At 54.3% G+C, this 20,551-nt stretch overlaps 2 protein-coding genes across 3 annotated transcripts in view; both read right to left on the bottom strand.

Moving 5' to 3' along the window:
- Positions 1-12,461, bottom strand: part of CCNF (cyclin F) — a 29,424-nt gene extending 16,963 nt beyond the window's left edge. The window contains exons 1-8 of one of the 2 annotated variants that reach the window (XM_055365001.2): positions 12,359-12,461; positions 10,571-10,725; positions 8,781-8,887; positions 6,040-6,107; positions 4,588-4,781; positions 3,790-3,843; positions 1,945-2,049; positions 1,576-1,653 (exon numbers count right to left, since the gene is read on the bottom strand). In XM_055365001.2, the coding sequence (XP_055220976.1) occupies positions 1,576-1,653; positions 1,945-2,049; positions 3,790-3,843; positions 4,588-4,781; positions 6,040-6,107; positions 8,781-8,887; positions 10,571-10,725; positions 12,359-12,374 (777 nt within the window). In that variant the 5' untranslated portion in view covers positions 12,375-12,461. The remainder of the gene's footprint in view (positions 1-1,575; positions 1,654-1,944; positions 2,050-3,789; positions 3,844-4,587; positions 4,782-6,039; positions 6,108-8,780; positions 8,888-10,570; positions 10,726-12,358) is intronic. The other variant, XM_055365002.1, reaches the window with a different exon arrangement.
- A 2,710-nt stretch (positions 12,462-15,171) lies between these two features.
- The window catches only part of LOC101140873 (ATP-binding cassette sub-family A member 17-like), a gene marked incomplete at its 5' end in the record, with an annotated part of 88,263 nt that continues 82,883 nt past the window's right edge, over positions 15,172-20,551 (bottom strand). Inside the window, 4 exon segments of the mRNA XM_063699771.1 lie at positions 15,172-16,301; positions 16,808-16,881; positions 17,091-17,281; positions 19,099-19,286. Of these exon segments, the coding sequence (XP_063555841.1) occupies positions 16,170-16,301; positions 16,808-16,881; positions 17,091-17,281; positions 19,099-19,286 (585 nt within the window).

Genomic DNA, 20,551 nt, shown 5'->3' with positions numbered 1-20,551 from the left:
CGTTGTTGCATTTCTTGTAAACAATGTTTTTGTTGAGGTAGGGTCTCCCTCTGTAGCCCAGGCTGAAGTGCAGTGTTGCGATCACGGCTCTCTGCAGCTTTGACCTCCCAGGCTCAAGTGATCCTCCTGCCTCAGCCTCCTGAGTAGCTGGACTACAAAGCACACACTACCACATCAAGCTAATTTTTTTTTTTTGAGATGGAGTATCGCTCTGTTGCCAGGCTGGAGTGCAGTGGCACAATCTCGGCTCACTGCAACTTCCTCCTCCTGGGTACAAGCAATTCTCCTGCCTCAGCCTCCCGCGTAGCTGGGACTCTAGGCACATGCCACCAGGCCCAGCTAATTTTTTTTGTATTTTTAGTAAAGACGGGGTTTCACCACATTGGCCAGGGTGGTCTCGACCTCTTGACCTCGTGATCTGCCCACCTCAGCCTCCCAAAGTGCTGGCATTACAGGCATGAGCCACTTGCACCCAGCCCATCCAGCTAATTTTAAAATTTTTTGTCGAGATGGGGTCTCACTATGTTGCCAGAGCTGGTCTTGAACTCCTGGGCTCAAGCGATCCTCCCAACTCAACCTCCTACAGTGCTGGGATTGCAGGCGTGAGCCATCACGCCTGGCCTTCTTGTAAATCTGTTGACTGGCTTTTTGGACGTGAACACCACAATGTGCTATGACACCTCGGGCTGGGCCATTATCAATTTGTAATTTTGTCCCTAGCATTTGAGCACAGATCACTCTGCCACCCACTTGGTGGGGTGACAAGAACAAGCTTCTATCCATTTGGCAAATAGGAGCTTTCTTTGATTCGTCCCGACAACTTTTTTTTTTTTTCTTCAGACAGAGTCTTGCTCTGTCGCCCAGGCTGGAGTGTAGTGGTACTGCAACCTCTGCCTCCCGGGTTCAAGCGATTCTCCTGCCTCAACCTCCTGAGTATCAGGTGCCCGCCACCATGCCCAGCTAATTTTTGTATTTTTAGTAGCGACGGTTTCACCATGTTGGCCAGGCTGGTCTCGAACTCCTGACCTCAGGTCATCCGCCCACCTTGGCCTCCCAGAGTGCTGGGATTTCAGGCGTTAGCCACTGCACCTGGCCCTAACAACTTATTTATAGCTGTGAGGGGAGAGTCTACCAATGCTTGATTTCCTGCCTGTAGCCCTGGATGACTTGGTGACCAGGTGACATGACAAGCAAGGTGCTAACAGGAAGAGGAAGCAGGAAGGAGCTCTCCACGCCCCTCTGCTCTCAAGTAGCCTCAAGTTTTGTTGTCAAGATCAGTTCTACCTATGGGACAACTTTCAAGAATGGCACAAATTTTGACAGCAGCTATAGCTCACAAGCATTTGAAAATTAAGAGGTTGGCTGGCTGAGAGGCAAGGGTGGACAGGCAGAGATGAATAACGCATTTCCCAGCTCTTCTCACTGTGTACCTGTCCTTTAAGACCACTTCCAGTGCTGAACCGATCTTAGGGTGTCCCTCAATCCCGGCCTCCCATGTGGGAGCCCAGATAGTCCTGCCCCAAAGCTGGAAGGAGAAAGGCCAGCTCCCCACGTCATCCCAGCCCCGCACCTCACCTGCGCTTCCCAGCAGCCTTTGGCAGCGTAGTCCCTGAGTTTTCGGAAGCTGTGGAGGCATCGCCCAGGATCTGACACCTGTCAATGGGAGATCACCGAGCCTTTGTACAACTGTGTCTTGGGATGAACTCAGAACCAAGACCCAGAAGGGCCGACACTATGCTAACTTCCCACCTCTTCTCTCTCAAATGGTGGGAGGCATTTTTGGGGGTGCCAACAATAGCCGACTGACCAGTGGTTCCCGGAGGCTGAGAGACCGGGAGCAGCAAGAGCCACCTCCCTTTTGTGGACAGAACTGCGTCCAAGGACCAGCATCAACTACGCCTTTGTCCAGCGTAACTCCCCCCACCCAGAGCAGGCTCCACTCACGTCTGTCCTCCTGTCGCTTTCCCAGAGGAGGTAGGAGCTGGTCAGACATCCCTGCTGAGCAGCCTCCTCAAACAGGGCATGGGCCTGCTGCTGCTTCTCTTCATCCTAGAATAAATCCCAGCAGAGTTCATTCTTCCCTTATCCTCTTTTTCATTTTTATTTTTTGAGACAGTTTCACTCGTCGCCCAGGTTGGAGTGCAAGGGCGCCATCCTGGCTCACTGCAACCTCCGCCTCCTGGGTTCAACCAATTCTCCTGCCTCAGCCTCCTGAGTAGCTGGGATTACAGGAGCCCACCATCATGCCCGGCTAATTTTTGTATTTTTAGTAGAGACAGGGTTTCACCATGTTGGCCAGGCTGGTCTCAAAATCCTGGCCTCAGGTGATCCATCCACCTCGGTCTCCCAAAGTGCTGGGATTACAGGCATGAGCCACTGTGCCTGGCTGGTTTTTTTGTTGTTGTTGAGGCAGAGTCTCCCTCTGTCACCCAGGCCAAAGTATAGTGGCACGATCTTGGCTAACTAAAACCTCAGCTTCCCAGGTTCAAGCAACTCTCATGCCTCAGCCTCCCAAGTAGCTAGGATTACAGGTGCCCACCACCACGCCTGGCTAATTTTTGTGTTTTTTAGTAAAGACGTGGTTTCAACGCATTGGCCGGGTTGGTCTCAAACTCCTGACCTCAGGTGATCCACCCGCCCCGGCCTCCCAAGGTGCTGGGATGACAGGCATGAGCCACCATGACCGGCCCTTATTCTTTACTTGATGTTCAGTCACTCTACTCACCATCTTCCTCCTTTTCCATACTTTTTTTTTTTTTTTCTGAGACTGAGTCTCACTCTGTTGCCAGGCTGGAGTGCAGTGGTGCAATCTCGGCTCACTGCAACCTCCGCTTCCCAGGTTCAAGCAATTCTCCCTGCCTCAGCCTCCTGAGTAGCTGGGATTATGGGCACCCGCCACCACGCCCAGCTAATTTTTGTGTTTTTTAGTAAAGACGTGGTTTCACCATTTTGGCCAGGCTGGTCTTGAACTCCTGACCTCAGGTGATCCACTCACTTTGGCCTCCTAAAGTGCTGGGATTACAAGCATGAGCCACCGTGCCCGGCCCCTATACTCTTAAGTGGTAACACACATTGCTGTGAGCTTTAATAAAATGAGTTATCTAATTCATAGCAGAAATGACTTCTCTACAGAGACACCACTCCAAAGCCAGCGAGGAGCACGAACTCAAGAGCTCCCGGCCACAAAAGCCCTGCTCTCTTCCTGGAAGGGTTTACTTTTGGGCTGGGCCTGCGGGATCCCTGGTTCAGCTCTGCACCACCAAAGGCCTGCCCTTCTCACCTGCTGCCAAAGGAACTGCCCTCAACTGCCAGGATAGCGTTGGTGGCCCTTAGTGGTGGCTCTCAGGGCTTCTCCTCAGTGTCCCTCTCTGATGCGTTTGCCAGCCCTGTCACTAGAAGCCACCACGTTCCCTCAATTTGCTGCAAAGGGGGTTTACGGATCACAAAGCCCATTAGGACATCAAGTGCAGAGAGGTCCACACGAGCAGGAGAGGCCCACCAAGAGCAGGGCCAGCAGACGAGTGAGCACCGAGGTTCGATGCCTCCTTGAGATCTGCTCTGCTGTTCTCACCGTCCCCCACTCCCCTGCCAGGCGGGTCATGGAGCCAGGATCAGAGCCCGTGGCCAGGCCCACATGTGCCCCCTGGCTTCTCCAGCTAGGCCTTTCTGGGCAAGGCTTGCCTTTTGTTTTGGGCCGTGGACGCCCCCTTCTGCTGCTTTTCAGTTCCAGGATCTCGGCTAGGGATGTATCGAACACAAAGTCCCAATGCAGAGAACAATTTGACTCACCTCGAACAGACTCAGCACTCTGCCCAAGCAGTGCAATATGGATGCTTTGTGAGTCTTTAAAAAAAGGAGAAAGAAGTGTGATTTCCAGCACAGAGAACTGCCCGGGGGCCACCACTCCCTTGTCTGTCTTTGGGTCCCATGCCCATGGCCCTGCTGTCTGGCCCTCCCTCCCTTGCAGAGGGCCACTCTCAGATTTCAGTCTTTTTTTTTTTTTTTTAAAGGGAAACAGGGTCTTGCTCTGTCACCCAGGCTGGAGTGCGTTGGCATAGTCATGGCTCGTTGCAAGCTCAACCTCCCAGGCTCAAGCGATCCTCCCACCTCAGCCTCCTGAGTAGCTGGGACTATAGGTATGCACCACCACCCCTGGCTAACTTTTTTGTATTTTTTGTAGAGACGAGGTTTCGAGGTTTCATCATGTTGCCCAGACTGGTCTCGAACACCTGGCCACAAGCAGTTCTCCAGCCTTGGCCTCCCAAAGTGCTAGGATGACAGGCGTGAGCCACCACACCTGGCCAGATTTGTGTCTTGAGCTCCCACTGCCCCATGCAGCCTCAGCCCCATGTTTCCAGCTGTTGGCACGTGTACCCAGAACTCCACAGCCCACCCTGGCTCTCAGGCTTCCTCCTCTGTGCCAGCTAATTTCCAGATGCATTCCCCATATCTGCACTCTCAGTTTTCTGCATCTTCACTTCCCTTAGGCTCCTGACTTTCCAGGGTCCAGGATCTACCCTCGGGGTCTTCCTGTTTCCTGGGACCCTGCAGGTGGCCTTGCAGGTGCTGCCCCTCGCCCAGACTCACCCTCTGCAGCTGGCACTCTGCCCTGAGGCTCTCGTGAACCACGGCCTTGCAGCAGCTTCCGCTCACCGACCACGGAGGGCGGATGAAGAGCCAGATGAAAGGTGCGGCACCCACATTCAGCCGCTCAGCGAGACTGAAGAAGCGAGAGGCCTTCAGGCCATTCACTTCTGCGCGGGCCTCATCAGACACAGACACTGCGGGGACAGACAGGACAGAGCCCAGGGATGTCTCTTAGGGACGGAATGTGGAAGGCTCTCCATGGTCTTGGTGGAAAGTGTAATGCCTAAAGCCCACCATAGTGCAAAGCAGCTGGTGTTTCAGGAGAGAAGAGCCCTCCAGGATGGGGGCACCTGTCTTTTCTCCCCCTACCTCATTAATGTCTAGAACAGGTGGGTCATTGTGATCAATGCCCCTGCTGTGGTCCTCCCGGAAGCCTGGATTCTGAAGGTCAGGGGAAGGAGACCCCGCGACGCTTCATGTCCCACCCTCCCTCCAGCTGGGAACCACCGCCTGACCCCTGGTAATGGGTCCAGGGCAGGGGTGGGGGTTCTTTTTGGGACGAGGAGAATATTCTAAAATTAGACAGTGGCAATAGCTGCACAACCCTGTGAATATACTAAAAAACCACAGAATTGCATGCTTTAGATGGGTGAACTGTATGGTGTGTGAATTTTATGTCTGGGAACTGCTCTTTGATGGGAGGGTAGGGGTAGGACCTCGGCTCCCCTGATTCTGGAGGAGGGTGTTGCTCATGGTCCCTGTCAGTCACCACAATTCTGCCAGCCGGCCAGGTAGGGACTCTCTCCCAGCAAGACACCAGATCGTTTAGAAGTACAAATGTGGGAGGCTACATCCCAGTGTTTATTTGTTTTGAGAGCTGGGACAGATCGTGGGCTCGTTCCTTGGGGTGCTGAGCAGATAAGCAGTAACTGGTAGAAGAAAAGGCTGTGCAAGTTTCTTTCAAGGAGCAGCTGGCCTCTGGGGATGAAGGGATCCAGGCACCAGGCCAGCTCTAACCTGCCTGTACCTGCTTCCTGTTTAGAAGCTTGGCTCTGTGTTACAGGGCACGCTGAACTCTGTCTCAAGAGTTCTAAGAGGATGGCCAAGGAGAGGGCCAGCATCCACAGGCAGGTCTGCGTGCTCACGGCGCACAGGGCAGGGAGCCCAAACAGCCCCCGTGCTGACGCTCTGGCTCAGTCACTCTTTGCCAACTGAAATTAAAGGGTTTGCTAAAACAAGAGGTGACTTTCGTAACCTACAAAGTCAGAGTATCATTAGCAGGTCCCTCAGCAGGGTACATCTGGGCACGAGCTCCTGAGAGGGAATGGGGAGGCAGGCCATCAGATAGAGCAAGGACAGCAACTGAACTGCTAACACAGGGACCACCTCTTCATAGGGCCAAAGGCTCACACTTATCTAAAGCGCCAACATGCAGGTGGGGTGAGGACTTACGGCCTTCATTGTAGAGGTAGGCTATGCCCAGCTTCACAGCAGCTTCGAAATTCCCCTTTTCAGCAGCCCTGAAACATTAAGAACATAAAGCATCACAATATTTCATGCCACAAACGTTATGAACTACTACAGCACTTGAAGAAGTCAGAATACTTGTTCCCTGAATCGAATATATATATACATATATATATATGTGTGTGTGTGTGTGCATATCTCTCTCTCTCTCTCTCTCTCTCTCTCTCTCTCTCTGAGACAGGGTCTTGCTGTGTTGCCCAGGCTGGAGTGCAGTGGTGCGATCACAGCTCACTGCAGCCTCAACCTCCTGGGCTTAAGCCATTCTCCCACCCTGGCATCCCAAGTAGCTAGGACCACAGGCATGTGCCACCATGCTCAGCTAGTAAAAAAAAAATATTTTCTTTTCTAGAGACAGGGTCTTGCTATGTTGCCCAGGCTAGTCTTGAATTCCAGACCCAAGTGATCCTCCTGCCTCGGCCTCACAAAGTGCTGGGAGTACAGGCTTGAGCCATCATGCCTGGCCCTAGAACATTTCTGTTTTTATCTTTTCTTTTTCTTTTTTTTTGAGACAGAGTCTGCTCTGTTGCCCAGGCTGGAGTGCAGTGGCGCAATCTCAGCTCACTGCAAGCTCTGCCTCCCAGGTTCACGCCATTCTCCTGCCTCAGCCTCCCGAGTAGCGGGGACCACAGCTGCCCGCCACCACACCTGGCTAATTTTTTCTATTTTTAGTAGAGACGGGGTTTCACCATGTTAGCCAGGATGTTCTCGATCTGATCTCATGATCCACCTGCCTCGGCCTCCCAAAGTGCTGGGACTACAAGCGTGAGCCACCACGCTTGGTCGAACATTTCTTAATAACATGTAGTCAAATATGAATTATCCATTACATGCTATGACACAGATGAACCTTGAAAACATCAGGGTCCATGAAAGAAGCCAGCCACGAAAGACCACGTGTTGCATGATTCCATGTGAAATCCTCACAAAAGGCAAATCCAGAGAGACAGAAAATCGATTAGGGGTTGTCTAGAGTTTCCAGGATTGTGGGGAAAATGGGAAGTGACTGCTGATGGGGACAAGCTTTCTTCTTGGGGTAAGGAGAATGTTCTAAAGTTAAGTACTGGTGATGTCTGTACAACTCTCAGTATACTAAAAACCAATGAGTTATACATTTTATTTATTTACTTATTTATTTATTTTGAGACAGAGTCTCGCTCTGTTGCTCAGGCTGGAGTGCAGTGGTGTGATCTCGGCTTACTGCAACCTCTGCCTCCTGGGTTCAAGCAATTCTCCTGCCTCAGCCTCCTGAATAGCTGGCATTACAGGCATGTGCCACCACGCCCAGCTAATTTTTGTATTTTTAGTAGAGACAGGGTTTCACCATGTTGCTCAGGCTGGTCTCAAACTCTTGACCTCGTGATCCGCCCGCCTTGGTCTCCCAAACTGCTGGGATTACAGGCGTGAGCCACTGTGCCCAGCCATATTTTATTATTTTATTATTATTTTTTTGAGACAGCCTTACCCCATCACCCAGGCTGGAGTGCAATGGCGCAATCTTGGTTCACTGCAACCTCCACCTGCCGGGTTTAAGCAATTCTCATGCTTCAGCCTCCAGAGTAGCTGGGACTACAAGCGCCCATCACCGCACCCAGCTAATTTTTGTATTTTTAATAGAGACAGGGTTTTGCCATGTTGGCCGGGCTGGTCTCGATCTCCCGACCTCAAGTGATCCACCCGCCTTGGCCTCCCAAAGTGCTGGGAATACAGGTGTGACGCCACACCCGGCTGAGTTATACACTTTAAATGGGTGAACTGTGTGATGTGTGGATAATGTCTCAATAAGAAATATATATATTCCCCCTGGAAGCAGCCCAAGCATGGCCGCGGCAACATGTCTGCCTGCCCTGGTTGGCTGTCGATCTGGATTTCTGGCAACTCAAATGGACGAGGGTCACAGCGAATCCCTGTCAGAAAAATCCCCGCCTGAGATCATGAGGTCAGGAGTTCGAGACCATCCTGGCCAGCATGGCAAAACCCCGTCTCTACTAAAAATACAAAAATTAGATGGGCGTGGTAGCACGTGCCTGTAATCCTAGCTACTCAGGAGGCTGAGGCAGGAGAATCGCTTGAACCAGGGAGTTGGTGGTTGCAGTGAGCCGAGATTGCACCACTGCACTCCAGCCTGGTGACAGAGTGAGACTCCGTCTCAAGAAAAAAACAAAAACAACAACAAAAAAGAAAAATCCCCGCCTGAGCTGTGGTTCCTTGGTTTGTTCTGAGGGCGGCTGGTACCTGGGACCACGAGCACATGTGAACGGGGGCCAGGGTGCGGGGTGCAGGTTGGGGTGGGATCAGCCAGTGAGTGAAACGCTATAGGATAGAATTCAGATGGTTTTGACCAAAGGGAAGGAAGGCTGAGTGAAGTTTCCACAGGAAGGTGACTCTTGTCTGGGTCATGTGGGAATGGATCTCAGCCCTCTGGAGGCACCACGGGCCCGTGTCAGTGGCGTGAGGGATGACTGACTGCACAGCCTGCTGGAAGGTGTGTGGCTTGTGCGGCCTGATGCGTGAGGTCTGCCACCCTCAGTCACTCCCCAGGGGATGAGGCAATGTCATGGGAGACAGCAACAGGAAAATTGTTGCTGAATCAGGCCGTGAGACACAGACTGGTACATAGGAAGGCCAAGGCAGGAGAAGACTGAGCCATTCTCAGGGTGCAGAGATACCTTTCAAAGAGCTTCAGGTTCCCTGGAGACGGCCACAGCTCCTGGAAGCTGGCACATGCCCACACACTGGCGTGGTTGTCCACCAGGTCCTTCAGCTGGGAGTGTACCTGCAGAACAATGGGGGCCGGGGCTGGGTGATGGAGGGACCACCCAAAAGCCCCACACCTGGAGGCTCTTGAGAACGAGAGGCAGATGTAGGGTCTCCTGTCTCCCTCGCCATCCCAAGTAGTTGAGGTCCCCAATCTCTGTGTGAAAGTAACTGTCGCTTTGAACAGATAAGAGCCCAGAAACGAGTTTCTCTGAGGTTCTAAAGCAGGGCAGAGGACAATGATCTGGGAAGGAGGAAACAAACACCTAGGCTGAGAAAGAGGGTTCGACATCCCTGCAAAGGTATCACCCCCAAAGACAGGGGAAACACTCTAAACGGGGGCAGCCAGGACAGAAATGTGTTTTGTGCTTCCCCACTGGAGGCCTTCCTAGTGGGAGTGTGGAAACAGGTCACAGGGACTCAGGGCAAAGAACAACACCCATGATGGAGGTCTCAGGTAGAACCCGGAGCCTAAGCGCTGGGCCAACGCAGGAGTGTCCAGGCCAGGACCTGGAGCACCAAAGTTTAAGCACCAAAGTCTCCACTGCCATTGGAAATTCAGCACCCCCTGGGGTCCATAAAGTGTGTCACACCTGCAATGGAGGTGGCTTTGGGAGTCAGCAAATGGGTTCTTGCTGGCATTTCCCCATGAATCCACTATATACTCTAGGTTAAGTCATTCAAAGTAAGTCTATGGTTCCAATATCTAGAAAATAACTCCTAGAGTCCATTTCAGTGTTAAATGTTACATGGAATTTGTCCTCAACAATGTATTCTTATTCTTTTAAACACTATCCTATTTTTTAAGGGATGCAAATTTCACTGCCATAGAAGGGTACTTTCAGCCGGGCGCAGTGGCTCACGCCTGTAATCCCAGCACTTTGGGAGGCCGAGGTGGGCGGATCACGAGGTCAAGAGATAGAGACCATCCTGGCTAACACGGTGAAACCCCAACTCTACTAAAAATACAAAAAATTAGTCGGGCGTGGTGGCGGGCGCCTGTAGTCCCAGCTACTCGGAAGGCTGAGGCAGGAGAATGGCGTGAACCTGGGAGGCAGAACTTGCAGTGAGCCGAGATTGCGCCACTGCACTCCAGCCTGGGCGACAGAGCGAGACTCTGTCTCAAAAAAAAAAAACAAAAAGGTACTTTCTTTGTTGACACTGCAATGAACAGAGGCAATTTTAATGTGCTAGGAGACAGCGATAGGAATTTCTGTAATCAGAATGTCTTAAAGAAAGCATCTGGTGATGATATCATCCTTGTTTCCTTTCCTTTTTGCCCTCTTTTTTTTTTTTTTTTTTTTTTTGAGACGGAGTCTCGCTCTGTCGCCCAGGCTGGAGTGCAGTGGCGCGATCTCGGCTCACTGCAAGCTCTGCCTCCCAGGTTCAAGCAATTTTCCTGCCTCAGCCTCCCTAGTAGCTGGGATTACAGGCGTGAGACACCACGCCCGGCTAATTTTTGTGTTTTTAGTAGAGACGGGGGTTTTGCCAAGTTGGCCAGGCTGGTCTGGAACTCCTGACCTCAGGTGATCCACCCCCCTTTGGCCTCCCAAAGTGCTGGGATTAACGTGTGAGCCACCGTGCCTGGCCTCTGCCCCGACCTCTTTTTTAGCCAAAGTTTTGTTCTGACAGTTAAGAACACAAGGCCTGATGGTATAATCAACACTGCTAGGGCTCATAGTGTTTTCATGCAGGGACTTACAGCTCGGACAGCCAGGATGTCCTCTACAGAAAGCCATTTCAGGATGTGAAAGAGCACATCTTCGGGGAGACTCAAGATGGTCAGGTTTCGGGGCCTCCTCCTTATTCTTCGCTTTGTAGGATAACAGAAACACTTGGCACACCTACAGTGGACCACTGAAGGAAAAAAAGACAGAAGCCTTGATAAGATGAAAAATTATTCTATATACACACCCTTGAAGGGAAAAAAAAAAGGATAAAAGTTACATCTGAAGATGATCTAATGGTTACCATTCCCTGTGCCACATAAGATGGAACTATGCTTCTTGTCCCAAACAAAGATTATGTAAAGGAGTGGCATTGCACAAATTACAGAAGAGATCATTCATTTTCAAATATTCAACAAATATTTATGGCAAATAGTGCATATCGTGTAACTCTGCTATTGGGAAACTTTCTGATCCAGAGCCCACATGACAGGCAGGAAGGGGAAAAAGCTGCCGAAGCTGAGGACGGTTTTCCTTCCATTTCACTCTCAGGAAAACTCCTGGGGCCTTTGCTGGATAGCTTTGCTTTTTGCACGCGTGACCAAGGTGCATAATGTTCAATAAAGATCTGTGGGCTTGAAGAGTCTGGTTTTCAAGTCCAATTTAGAAGGGTCGGCCCTGGAGAGAAGCCACAGACTTGGAGGCCGGGGCAGTGTGCGTCCAAGTCTCAGCTCTGCAGAGTCTCAGTGTGCCCTCCACTGTAGAATGCGGAGTTGACAACTACGCAGTAAGGTTGTTGCTCAGGTCCCAACACAAACCTAGACCTGTAGGTTTGTGTACAGATGCAATCATTAAAGGTGAGACGGGCATTCCACCCACCAGGCAGGCAGCCCAGACATGCTTCTCAGATGTGCTCTCTCCTCTTCCCACAGCCGGATTTTCCAACTCCTACTCCAGCAACCCCTTCCTCACTCTAAGCAGATGACCTTAGCCCTTATTTCACAGGGAAACAGAAGCCCTCAGACAGGAACCTCAGGATCCTGCCTCCCCATCTACAAATCTACCTTTCTATCCATCCTTCCTTCCAGTCCTGAAAGGAAGCGCCACTCCCCTCTGTGGGCCCAAATCCCTCCCCGCCTTGCTAGGACTTCCTAGCGATTGCTCCCGGCTCCCCTCTCTTGACCGGGGTCTTCCTGTTAGCAATTAAATCAGCTGCAAAAGCCAAACGTATTCCAGGGCGACGAATTCTCAAAGATTCTATAGACCTCTCCATAAAATATTCCTCATTCTCCGGCTCCAGGACAGATACTGTGATAATAGCTGAAACCACAGTTCGTGTTTCCTGTGCCTCAACGCGCGCGGGGCCGAACGCTGCTTTCCACAGAGCTAGGTCCACGGCCCCGCTGGACTGAGGCTCGGTCAGGGCCGGGCCAGGCTGTGGGATCGCTTCGCCCCCACGCGCTCCGCAGCCCTTTCCCCGACCAGGAGGCGCTGGTGTTTGGCTCCCCGGGACCCGATCGCCGCCCCGGGACCCGATCGCCGGATCGCTGCCCCGGGACCCGATCGTCGCCCCAGGAAAGGGCCGGAAAACGTCGCCGCGGGGGAAGGCGCCGAGGGGCTCGGGCGCCCGCCGGGCATTTAAACCGCGCGCCCGGCCGCCGGGGCTCCCTGCGCGGGACGCGACATCCGCCCCGGGTTAAAGAGCTCGAGCCAGCCCTCTTCAGGCCGCCAGGGCCTCCCCTCCCGCGGGACCCGCCGTCCGCCCCGCAGGGCAGGCAGAAGGGGTGTGGGGCAGAAACCAGCGGACATCACCCCGCACTCACCGCCGCCGCTCCCCATCGCCGCGCTCGCGTCGCTGCCGCCGGAGCCCGCCTGAGAGCGCGCCCGCGCCCCGGCCGGAGCGCGCGTAGCCCTCGCGCAGGCGCAGACCCCGCCCCGCCGCCCACCCCAGTTTTCAAACGCGCCCGGCCCTCCCATTGGCCTGCCCGGGGGGGCCGCCGCCGGCCCCGCCCCGTCCCGCCCTGTGCTCGCCTCATTTACCGCCCTCCACGCCCACCCCGCCTGCTCCGGGCGCCCGCCATTGGCCGCGCCAGGACGCGAATTCGAACATTGGCCGCTGATTGGTGGAACCCGCGTGGCCGCCCCGCCTCCCCAACGGGGATGGGGTCCCGGAGGAGCGATTCCCGGCCGGCGGTCAGGGGTTTGTGGGCGTCCCCTCCCGGCCGCAAGGGTCCGGGCTTCGCCGCTGACCCCGGCGACCGGCATCTGCGGTGCCAGATGGGCTGCGAAGGCGCACGCCTGCGGCCAGGGGAAATAGGACTCCTTGGCGTCCCTCGCAGTCGCGGCCGTGATCCAGCCTGGGACAGCCCCGACGTGGCGCTTCTAGGACGAGGCCGTGCCCTGCCCGGGTCCCGGGGTCGCTCCTGGGCCCGCGACCCTCACCCCCAGCTTGCACGGCCTTCCCTTCCGCCGCCTGCTTCAGGTGGAGACCCTTGGGTTTGTGGCTGAGCCGCTGCTGGGCGGGGATGCTGGCCCGGATCGTGGTAGAGAAAGAGGAGGTCGGAGCTGGCGCTGGAAGTCTCCCCCGCGGAACGCTGACCCCTTCTTCCCGCGAAACGTGGCGCACCCTGGACGCCTCAGTGCTCCAGCCCTGGGGCAAGCCCTCCCCATCACTTTGGCCAGATGCTGCCCCTTGTCTGGCCTCCTCGGCTGCTACCTGGAGCTGCTCGCCGCGGGAAGTGTCACATCTGCTCACTCTTGTCTTGGGCAGAGCCCATCTGAGCTGTCCTTCAGGAGTCAGCCACACCGCACCCCTTTTACGGCACAGGCTGTCAAGGGGAAGAGTCGCAGCCTTCTGAGTGTCTGGTGGAGGACAGAGGGGCTTTTCCTGGGGAAGGCGGCCTGGGCCAAGGCTGCCCACCCCTCCCTCACGCTTCCCTCAGTCTGCACCCTTCCATCCTTCCGGGTCCCCATAGAACCCCTTCAAGTACTGGGCCTGCCCTGGGCACACAGACAGGAGCCCTGGCGTGCAGGCTTCAGCCGGCCTGGGGCAAGAGACAGAGTAAACAGGTGATCACAGCACAGGGTATAGAAGAGTCCGTGGCCCCAGAGAGGGCCTGGAAGTTGAGACTATTCCCTGTCCCGGAATCAGGAAGCGGGTGAAGGAGGGTGAAGAGAGGACAGGCTGAGCGAGTTTGGGGCCTGCTCCCCAGATGTCCCATGTTCTCAGCCCCCAGATGTCTTATCCCCTCATCTCACTTTTGTCCTCCTGGGTTACTGTTTCCTACTTTGTCACCCTTACCTTGTTACCTGTCTCCCCCTAGGGCAGAGGTGCACTTTCGGGGTTAGCTTCCATAGCATCTCGAAGGGATTAATCAACTACAGCCAGCCATGAGCACATTAGCCACACCAGCTGCCTCTAGAATCTAGAACAGCATCCTTGGTCCCTAGGTTGTCATTTAGCTCTATCCTGTGCTTTGTGTCCTGATCACTCTCCTTTCAATATGGAGAGGCAAATTTCTTTTTCAGGGAGCAGGAGTTGTCTTGACTGCAGCTGTGCCTGCTCTCGCCCCACACCCTGCACTGGCAGTGGGAGCCTCCAGGGCTGCCCTGGGGTGATAAGTGGCTCCTCCAGGGTGTGGGCCCGTTTCCCACTGGGCTTCAGGAAGGTGAGACCTTGTTGGAAAAGTCTAAACTGTTAGGAGCTCAGGGAAATTCCTGGTGGAATGAGGTGTCGGTTGAAAACGTTATGGGTAGTGAGGGGCAGGGGAGAGAAGGGAAAGTGAAGTAGCTTGGGAGCCTGAGAAATCCCACATTCAGAGAAGAAGATGGGCCTTCAGTGGAGGCAGAGAGGGGCATGGGAGGAATGAGAGCTGGATATGGGAGCCCAGGGAGTGGCTTTCATCACAGGGAGCAGTCACCTGAAACGAGGACTGAGGAGGGTGGGTTGGCGACCATGGGTGTGTGACGCCGTTGTTCTGGGCAAGGGGTGCAGGAACCACAGGCAAGGCCTGTGCATGACCCTTTCCTGAGTCCTGGCTGAGAAGGGGCAGAGACCAGCATCTGCACTTCCCAGAGAGGAGCTGAGGGGCCTGTGGCAAGGGGCAGAGTGAGCTCCACAGAGAGAGAAAGGCCGCTGGATGGAGCCCGTCTCAGAAGAGAGGTGAGTGTACATGACAAAGGCATGTGGCCACATCCATCTGCATCTGGACAGTGTGATGGTCGGGTGCCCATGGGGCCTCTGCTCAGTGGTTCTCATGCTGGAGCTGCACCAGAGGACCTGCTATAGGGCTTCTTGCAACATGGATTGCTGGCCCTGCCCCAGGCATTTCTGATTCAGTAAGTTTTGGGTGGGGCCCAAGAACCTACCTTTCTAACAAGTTTCCTGATGGTGCTGCTGCTGCTGGGACCCCACTGCGAGAACCTCTGCCCCAGTGCAACCCTGGCTCCCCTGTCTGTTGATGTGGGAAGTTACTGGCTGCCTCTAAGCCAGTCTACCCGTGTGGGAGGTGGGGCGCTGTCCACTTCATGGGTGGATATAGGATCACATGCAGCCCTAAATTTGCAGGAGCCAGGGAAGAGGATGAAAGCCCACATATCCAAATATTTAAATATTGTAACATCCTGACTTAGGCTAGCAAACTTGTCAATATTTATTTCCTCCTTCCTTCAGAAGAACAGTGACATTACCACCTGTGAGGCCAGGTGTGAGTTTCGAATCATGGTCTCCATGAAGCTTCACTCTTGCATGTGACCATGGGAGCCAGCCCCCACCGGCCTACGGGCACCCTCCTCTCTGTTTCTGGCTCTATCCTGCTTTCCAAGGGATCTGCACACATGTGTGGAAACCTCCACGCACCCATCCAAACTCTACCCGCAGTTCTGCAGAGCCACTGCTTTGCTGCATCTCGCATCTCAGGGTGCGTTGGGCAGCATGGCCTGCCCTGGGAGGGAGTGCACTGGATGGACAAACCATCTGGGCAGGGGATTCTAGAGAAGGAAGAGCGCAAGCTTTGGGTGAGCATTTCCCTCTGCCGTGCAGACTTCTTGCCCATGAGCAAGGGGATGACCAGGACAGACCCCTTGAGGCCGGGCCTGAGGGTGGTGTGATCAAATGACGCAATGCCTGCAGGTGACCAACCACAGAGCTGGTACCCGGTCGGGTCATGGTTAGTACTGTGGTCACCCCCTGGCCACCGCCCTTGGAAAGGACATGCAAGATGTTCTGAGGCTGCTTCCACAGCCAGGTCTCAATAAGACCACAGGCTACTCAGGTGGGACTTGGGCATCCCTTTCTAAGGAAACGCACCTGGGTTCTCCAGCGGGCCTCTTAAGTTCTCCAGTGGGCCCCACTCTGCTCCATGCACTGCAGTTAGGGGGACAGCCCTGTGCTGAGCTAGCTGGGCCGAGAGCTGCCTCTGTAACCCCTGGAAACCCAGGGCAGGCCATGCACACCTGGGCCAACCTGGCACTGGTCTGTCCTTATTACAGCACGACAGGCTCTGAGGGAGGCAGGGAGGGAGGCGGAGAGAAAAGCTGAGACGGAGGCAGGGAGGGAGACTGAGAGGAAAGCCGAGAGGGAGGCAGGGAAGGAGGCAGCGAGCACGACGAGGAGCCCGCCTGCTCTGCTTGCTCTCATTGGTCTTCACTTTGGACCAGGGGCACAGGGCAGGCGAAGCTCAGGAAGACGTCCTCCATGGTGACCTGACTGACTGAGTAGTCATCCAGCATGTACTTCTTCTTGGCTTGCTCCAGAGTGCCAAACACCTGAGGGGAGGGAAGAGGCTGCTGTGGCCAGGCTGTCCCACAGACGCACACAGGGGAGGAGAGAGGGTGGGAAGGGCTGGCCTCCGGGACTGTGACAAGGCCCTAAAGAGGCCCATCCCTCTCTCAGCTGCTCCAGAACACCTCCTGAGAAGTCAGTGCTATGGATCTCAGCTGTCTGTGCTCTTGGGTGGGAATGGTGTCAGAAGGCCAGAGACCTGGTGGTGTCCCTGGCTTGCTGTGTGTCCCCAGGCATCTGGTGTTCCCTCTCTGGGCCTGCTCTCCTCTCCATGAAATAAGTGGGCAGGAGGAGCCAATCTTCAAAGTCCCTTCCAGCAGAAACACCTTCTGTTCTATGAAATCCACGTGAACGTTGCCATGGAGATGGCAGAGGACAGGGGCAGCACTGAACATGACTTCAGGAGGATGGGGAGGAGAGAAAGAGAGGGAGAGAGAGAGAGAGACAGAGTTAGCCCAGAAAGTGGGTCACGTCAAAAATGTGAGCTCACCTTCGCCCAGCTGAGGTCACAGCCCAGCAGGTGGTAATGGACCATGCCTTGGTGCTTGTCTTCAAGGACGCTGCCTGCACGAAGGAGAGACGGCGTTGCTGTGACAGCTGGGCTGGAGGATCGGCGAGGGTGCCTGGGTGCTCGGCATTGGGGTCCTCATCCCAGGGATCAGGGAGATGGGACGTGGGAGGGGTGAGGCACAGACTTTCCTCACGGCAGATGGGAGATGCCTAGGCAGGGGCCCAGGGCCCACCCAGTGGGGGCTGCCGGGGCTGAAACACACCTGGAAAGGTCAGGTCCACGAAGGCCTTGAACTCCTCCAGCACCTCCTGCTGCCCTTCACTCTTCACCTTGGCCCGCAGGGAGTAGCCACTGCTGAACTTGCTCTTGAGGTGCTGGGGACTGCCCAGGCACTTGAACTGCCCCTGCACCATGATGGCCAGCCGGCTGCACAGGGCCTCACACTCCTCCATGCTGGGGAGAGGGCAGGGGCCTGAGACAGGGCTGGGGGTGTCAAAGGCTCATGCAGATAGGAAGGCATTGGTGGCCTGATCAGGCCATTCCTGATACCAATGCTCAGAGTGTGGCTCAGGTGCAGAGCCTAGGGAATCTCCTCAAAGACTCTCCACCAGTTGCTGATGGGTCTTCTGGCCACCTGGCTCCTTCCCAGCCTACCTGGTTTTGAAACTTCCAGTGACCCACAGACCCAGGCTCTACCTATGGGAGGTGATGATGATGGCCTTGCCAGACTCGTGGGCTTGTGCCACAGCATTCCAGAATGGGCGCCGGGCCATGGGGTCCATGCCAGTGGATGGCTCATCCAGGAAGATGAAGGCAGGCTCTCCAATCAGGGTGATCAATGCCAGTGCTCAACTTCCGCTTGTTACCACCACCAGGGGTGGAAGGGAGAAGGTTGGGTGACGGCAATGGTCAGTCTCCAGCAGTGAGCACTGCCGGCTCAACACTCACCCCCTTTCCTTCTCTATTCAGGAAGTATTCCCACACCCCTCATGGGGCTTTCAGCAATGCAGCGCACCACTTTCACCCAGAGCTGAATTGTGGCTTGGGCTATCCACTCAGGGAATAACTTGTTCCCCTGGACACAGGGATGAGTCCAGGGTGAGCACATGGCCGACGAGTCTTCTTTGAGGGTTTGAAGTGTTGAGGGCAAGCACCTCTCCATCTGAGAGGAAGGGCATTGGCCCATCTTAGCTAACTTAAAAAAAAAAACTGGATGGGCATGGTGGCTCACACCTGTAATCCCAGCACTTTGGGAGGCTGAGGCGGGTGGATCACCTGAAGTCAGGAGTTTGAGACCAGCCTGGCCAACATGGTGAAACCCTGTCTCTACTAAAAATACAAAAATTAGCTGGGTGTGGTGGTGGCCACCTGTAATCCCAGCTACTCAGGAGGCTGAGGCAGGAGAATTACTTGAACCCACGAGGCAGAGGTTGCAGTGAGCTGAGATCATGCCATTGCATTTCAGCCTGGGCAACAAGAGTGAAAACTCTAAAAAACAAAACCAGACAAAAAAACAAACCATATAGCATTTACTATGTGCAACACACTGTTCTAAACTTTGCAAATGTGAACTCATTTGATCTTCAGAAGATGCAGGGAAACGTAAAAACCTGCTTGAAACAGGAGCCACCAAAGAGAGAAGACCCAAGGGACATGGTCATCTGACCCCGGGCTCACTTTGCCAGAGGCGTGGGCACCTCTACATCCCAATCCTGGGTGTGCAGTACTGCTGTGTGCCTCCGGGGGCGCTGCACACAACACGAAGGGAGTCCTTGGACCTGCGGGGCCTGTGGCCTTGCTTTAATTGGAGTCGGGCTTCTATCACTGACAACAGAAGCCTGAGAAATACCCCATGCGCCTTAGCAGAACATCAGTAGTTCAAGTACCGCAGACCCAGTGGTATGAGGTAACTCTGGGCTTAAAATGCAAACTTACTGAAAATAGCCCTTCATAAAGTGGCAGGGAGAAAGGTCCGTCCTCACCTTATCAGGACAGTAACACCTGTGGTGCCATCTGCCTGACCTCAGCCACGTAAGCTGCCTTTGGCCTGGGTCAGCTTCATAATCCAGTCAAGCCCAGGACCAAGAGGAAGGGGTGCCTTGAGGCAGCCCAGGCCACTTACCTCTTCCTGCAGGCCGCCCCCAACCACCTGCGCAGTGACCTCATGCTCAGAGCTGGGGGCTTTGCCCTGCTCTCCAGGTCTGGGAAGAACTGGAACTTAGAATCTTGTAACTGGAGGTGGAGGGCCTGAAGGAAGCCCCAGATCTCACCTGTAGGTCTTGACCAGCTTGTCGGCGTACATGTACATGACCAAATCCTCAAGAATCTGGTCCACACAAGCACTGATGGGGTGCTCTGGGATGCCCCCGATCTGGGCATACATGACCAGCATCTCATGGCCTGTCATGAAGTTCAGCAGAGCATCAAACTGAGGACAGTAACCAATCCACCGCCATACCTGGGTCAGAAAACAGCCCAGAGAGGGAGGCACGTCAGAAGAAACCTCCTCCCACCAGGCTCACCAAGCCTCCAATGAGGCAAGGGCCTGGACACCTGGTGGTCTTGCTCCAGGCTGCTGCCTCTGCCACTACCTGCATCTGCCACGTGAATGCACAGGCACACTACTAAGGGGCTGTGAGTGGAAGTAGAGTAATGTAAGGGAGCCTGGGACAGCCCTTGCTGCTGGTGTTGTGGACAGGGTGGAGCGCTTGTTTGGCTCCTCCTCCAGCCCACCCAGTGTGAAACCTCAGCACACAGTGCCTCCCTACTTCCTGGTGCCTTTGAAGCATCCAGTCAATACAAGAGGCTTGCTTTGCTTTTTTCCCCTTTAGAAATATTTTCTATTAGGCATGTAATCTGCAAATAGATTTTCTTTGTAAAATATTCATGCAAAGACTCCTGCAGTCTGTTGGCTCAGCCCACTGTGGCCAGGCAGCTGTGCACCCTCTACACTTCTGTGTTGGCAAAGGCACCTGCGTGGGCCTGTGCTCCTTGCTGAGGACTGGCTGGGTGCTGCTTTTGCCAAATGGTATCATCCCATACCTACCATTCTGTAACATGCTTTTCTTTTTTATTTTCTTTTTTTGAAATGGAGTCTCGCTCTGTCGCCAGGCTGGAGTGCAGTGGCGTGATCTTGGCTCACTGCAACCTCCGCCTCCCAGGCTCAAGCAATTCTCCTGCCTCAGCCTCCTGAGTAGCTGGGGTTACATGCGCACGGCCACCACATCTGGCTAATTTTTGTATTTTTAGTAGAGACAGGGTTTCACCATGTTGGTCAGGCTGGTCTCGAACTCCTGGCCTCATGATCTACCTGCCTCAGCCTCCCCAAGTGTTGAGATTACAGGTATGAGCCACCGTGGCCAGCCAACATGCTTTTCTTACTCAATATTATGTCTTAAAGATATTCCTAGGTCAGTAAATACAGATCTACCCCCACTTATTTTAACTGCTTCTTAGTCATCCAGGGAAGGCTTCTAGATTTTATTTAGCTGTTTAAAAATTTCATTTGACTCATTTCCAGGTTTTTGCTTTTATTTATTTATTTTTTTTTTTGGGGGGACAGTCTCACTCTGTTGCCCAGGCTGGAGCGCAGTGGTGTGATCTCAGCTCACTGCAACCTCTGCCTCCTGGGTTCAAGCCATTCTCCTCTCAGCCCCCCGAGTAGTGGGGGCTGCAGGTGCACGCCACCATGCCCAGCTAATTTTTTGTATTTTTAGTAGAGAG

Source organism: Gorilla gorilla, chromosome 18 (genome assembly GCF_029281585.2).
Source record: "Gorilla gorilla gorilla isolate KB3781 chromosome 18, NHGRI_mGorGor1-v2.1_pri, whole genome shotgun sequence".
NCBI lineage: Eukaryota > Metazoa > Chordata > Mammalia > Primates > Hominidae > Gorilla > Gorilla gorilla.
The sequence above is the reverse complement of the archived record's forward strand: the minus strand, read 5'-3'. Positions and strand labels throughout refer to the sequence as shown.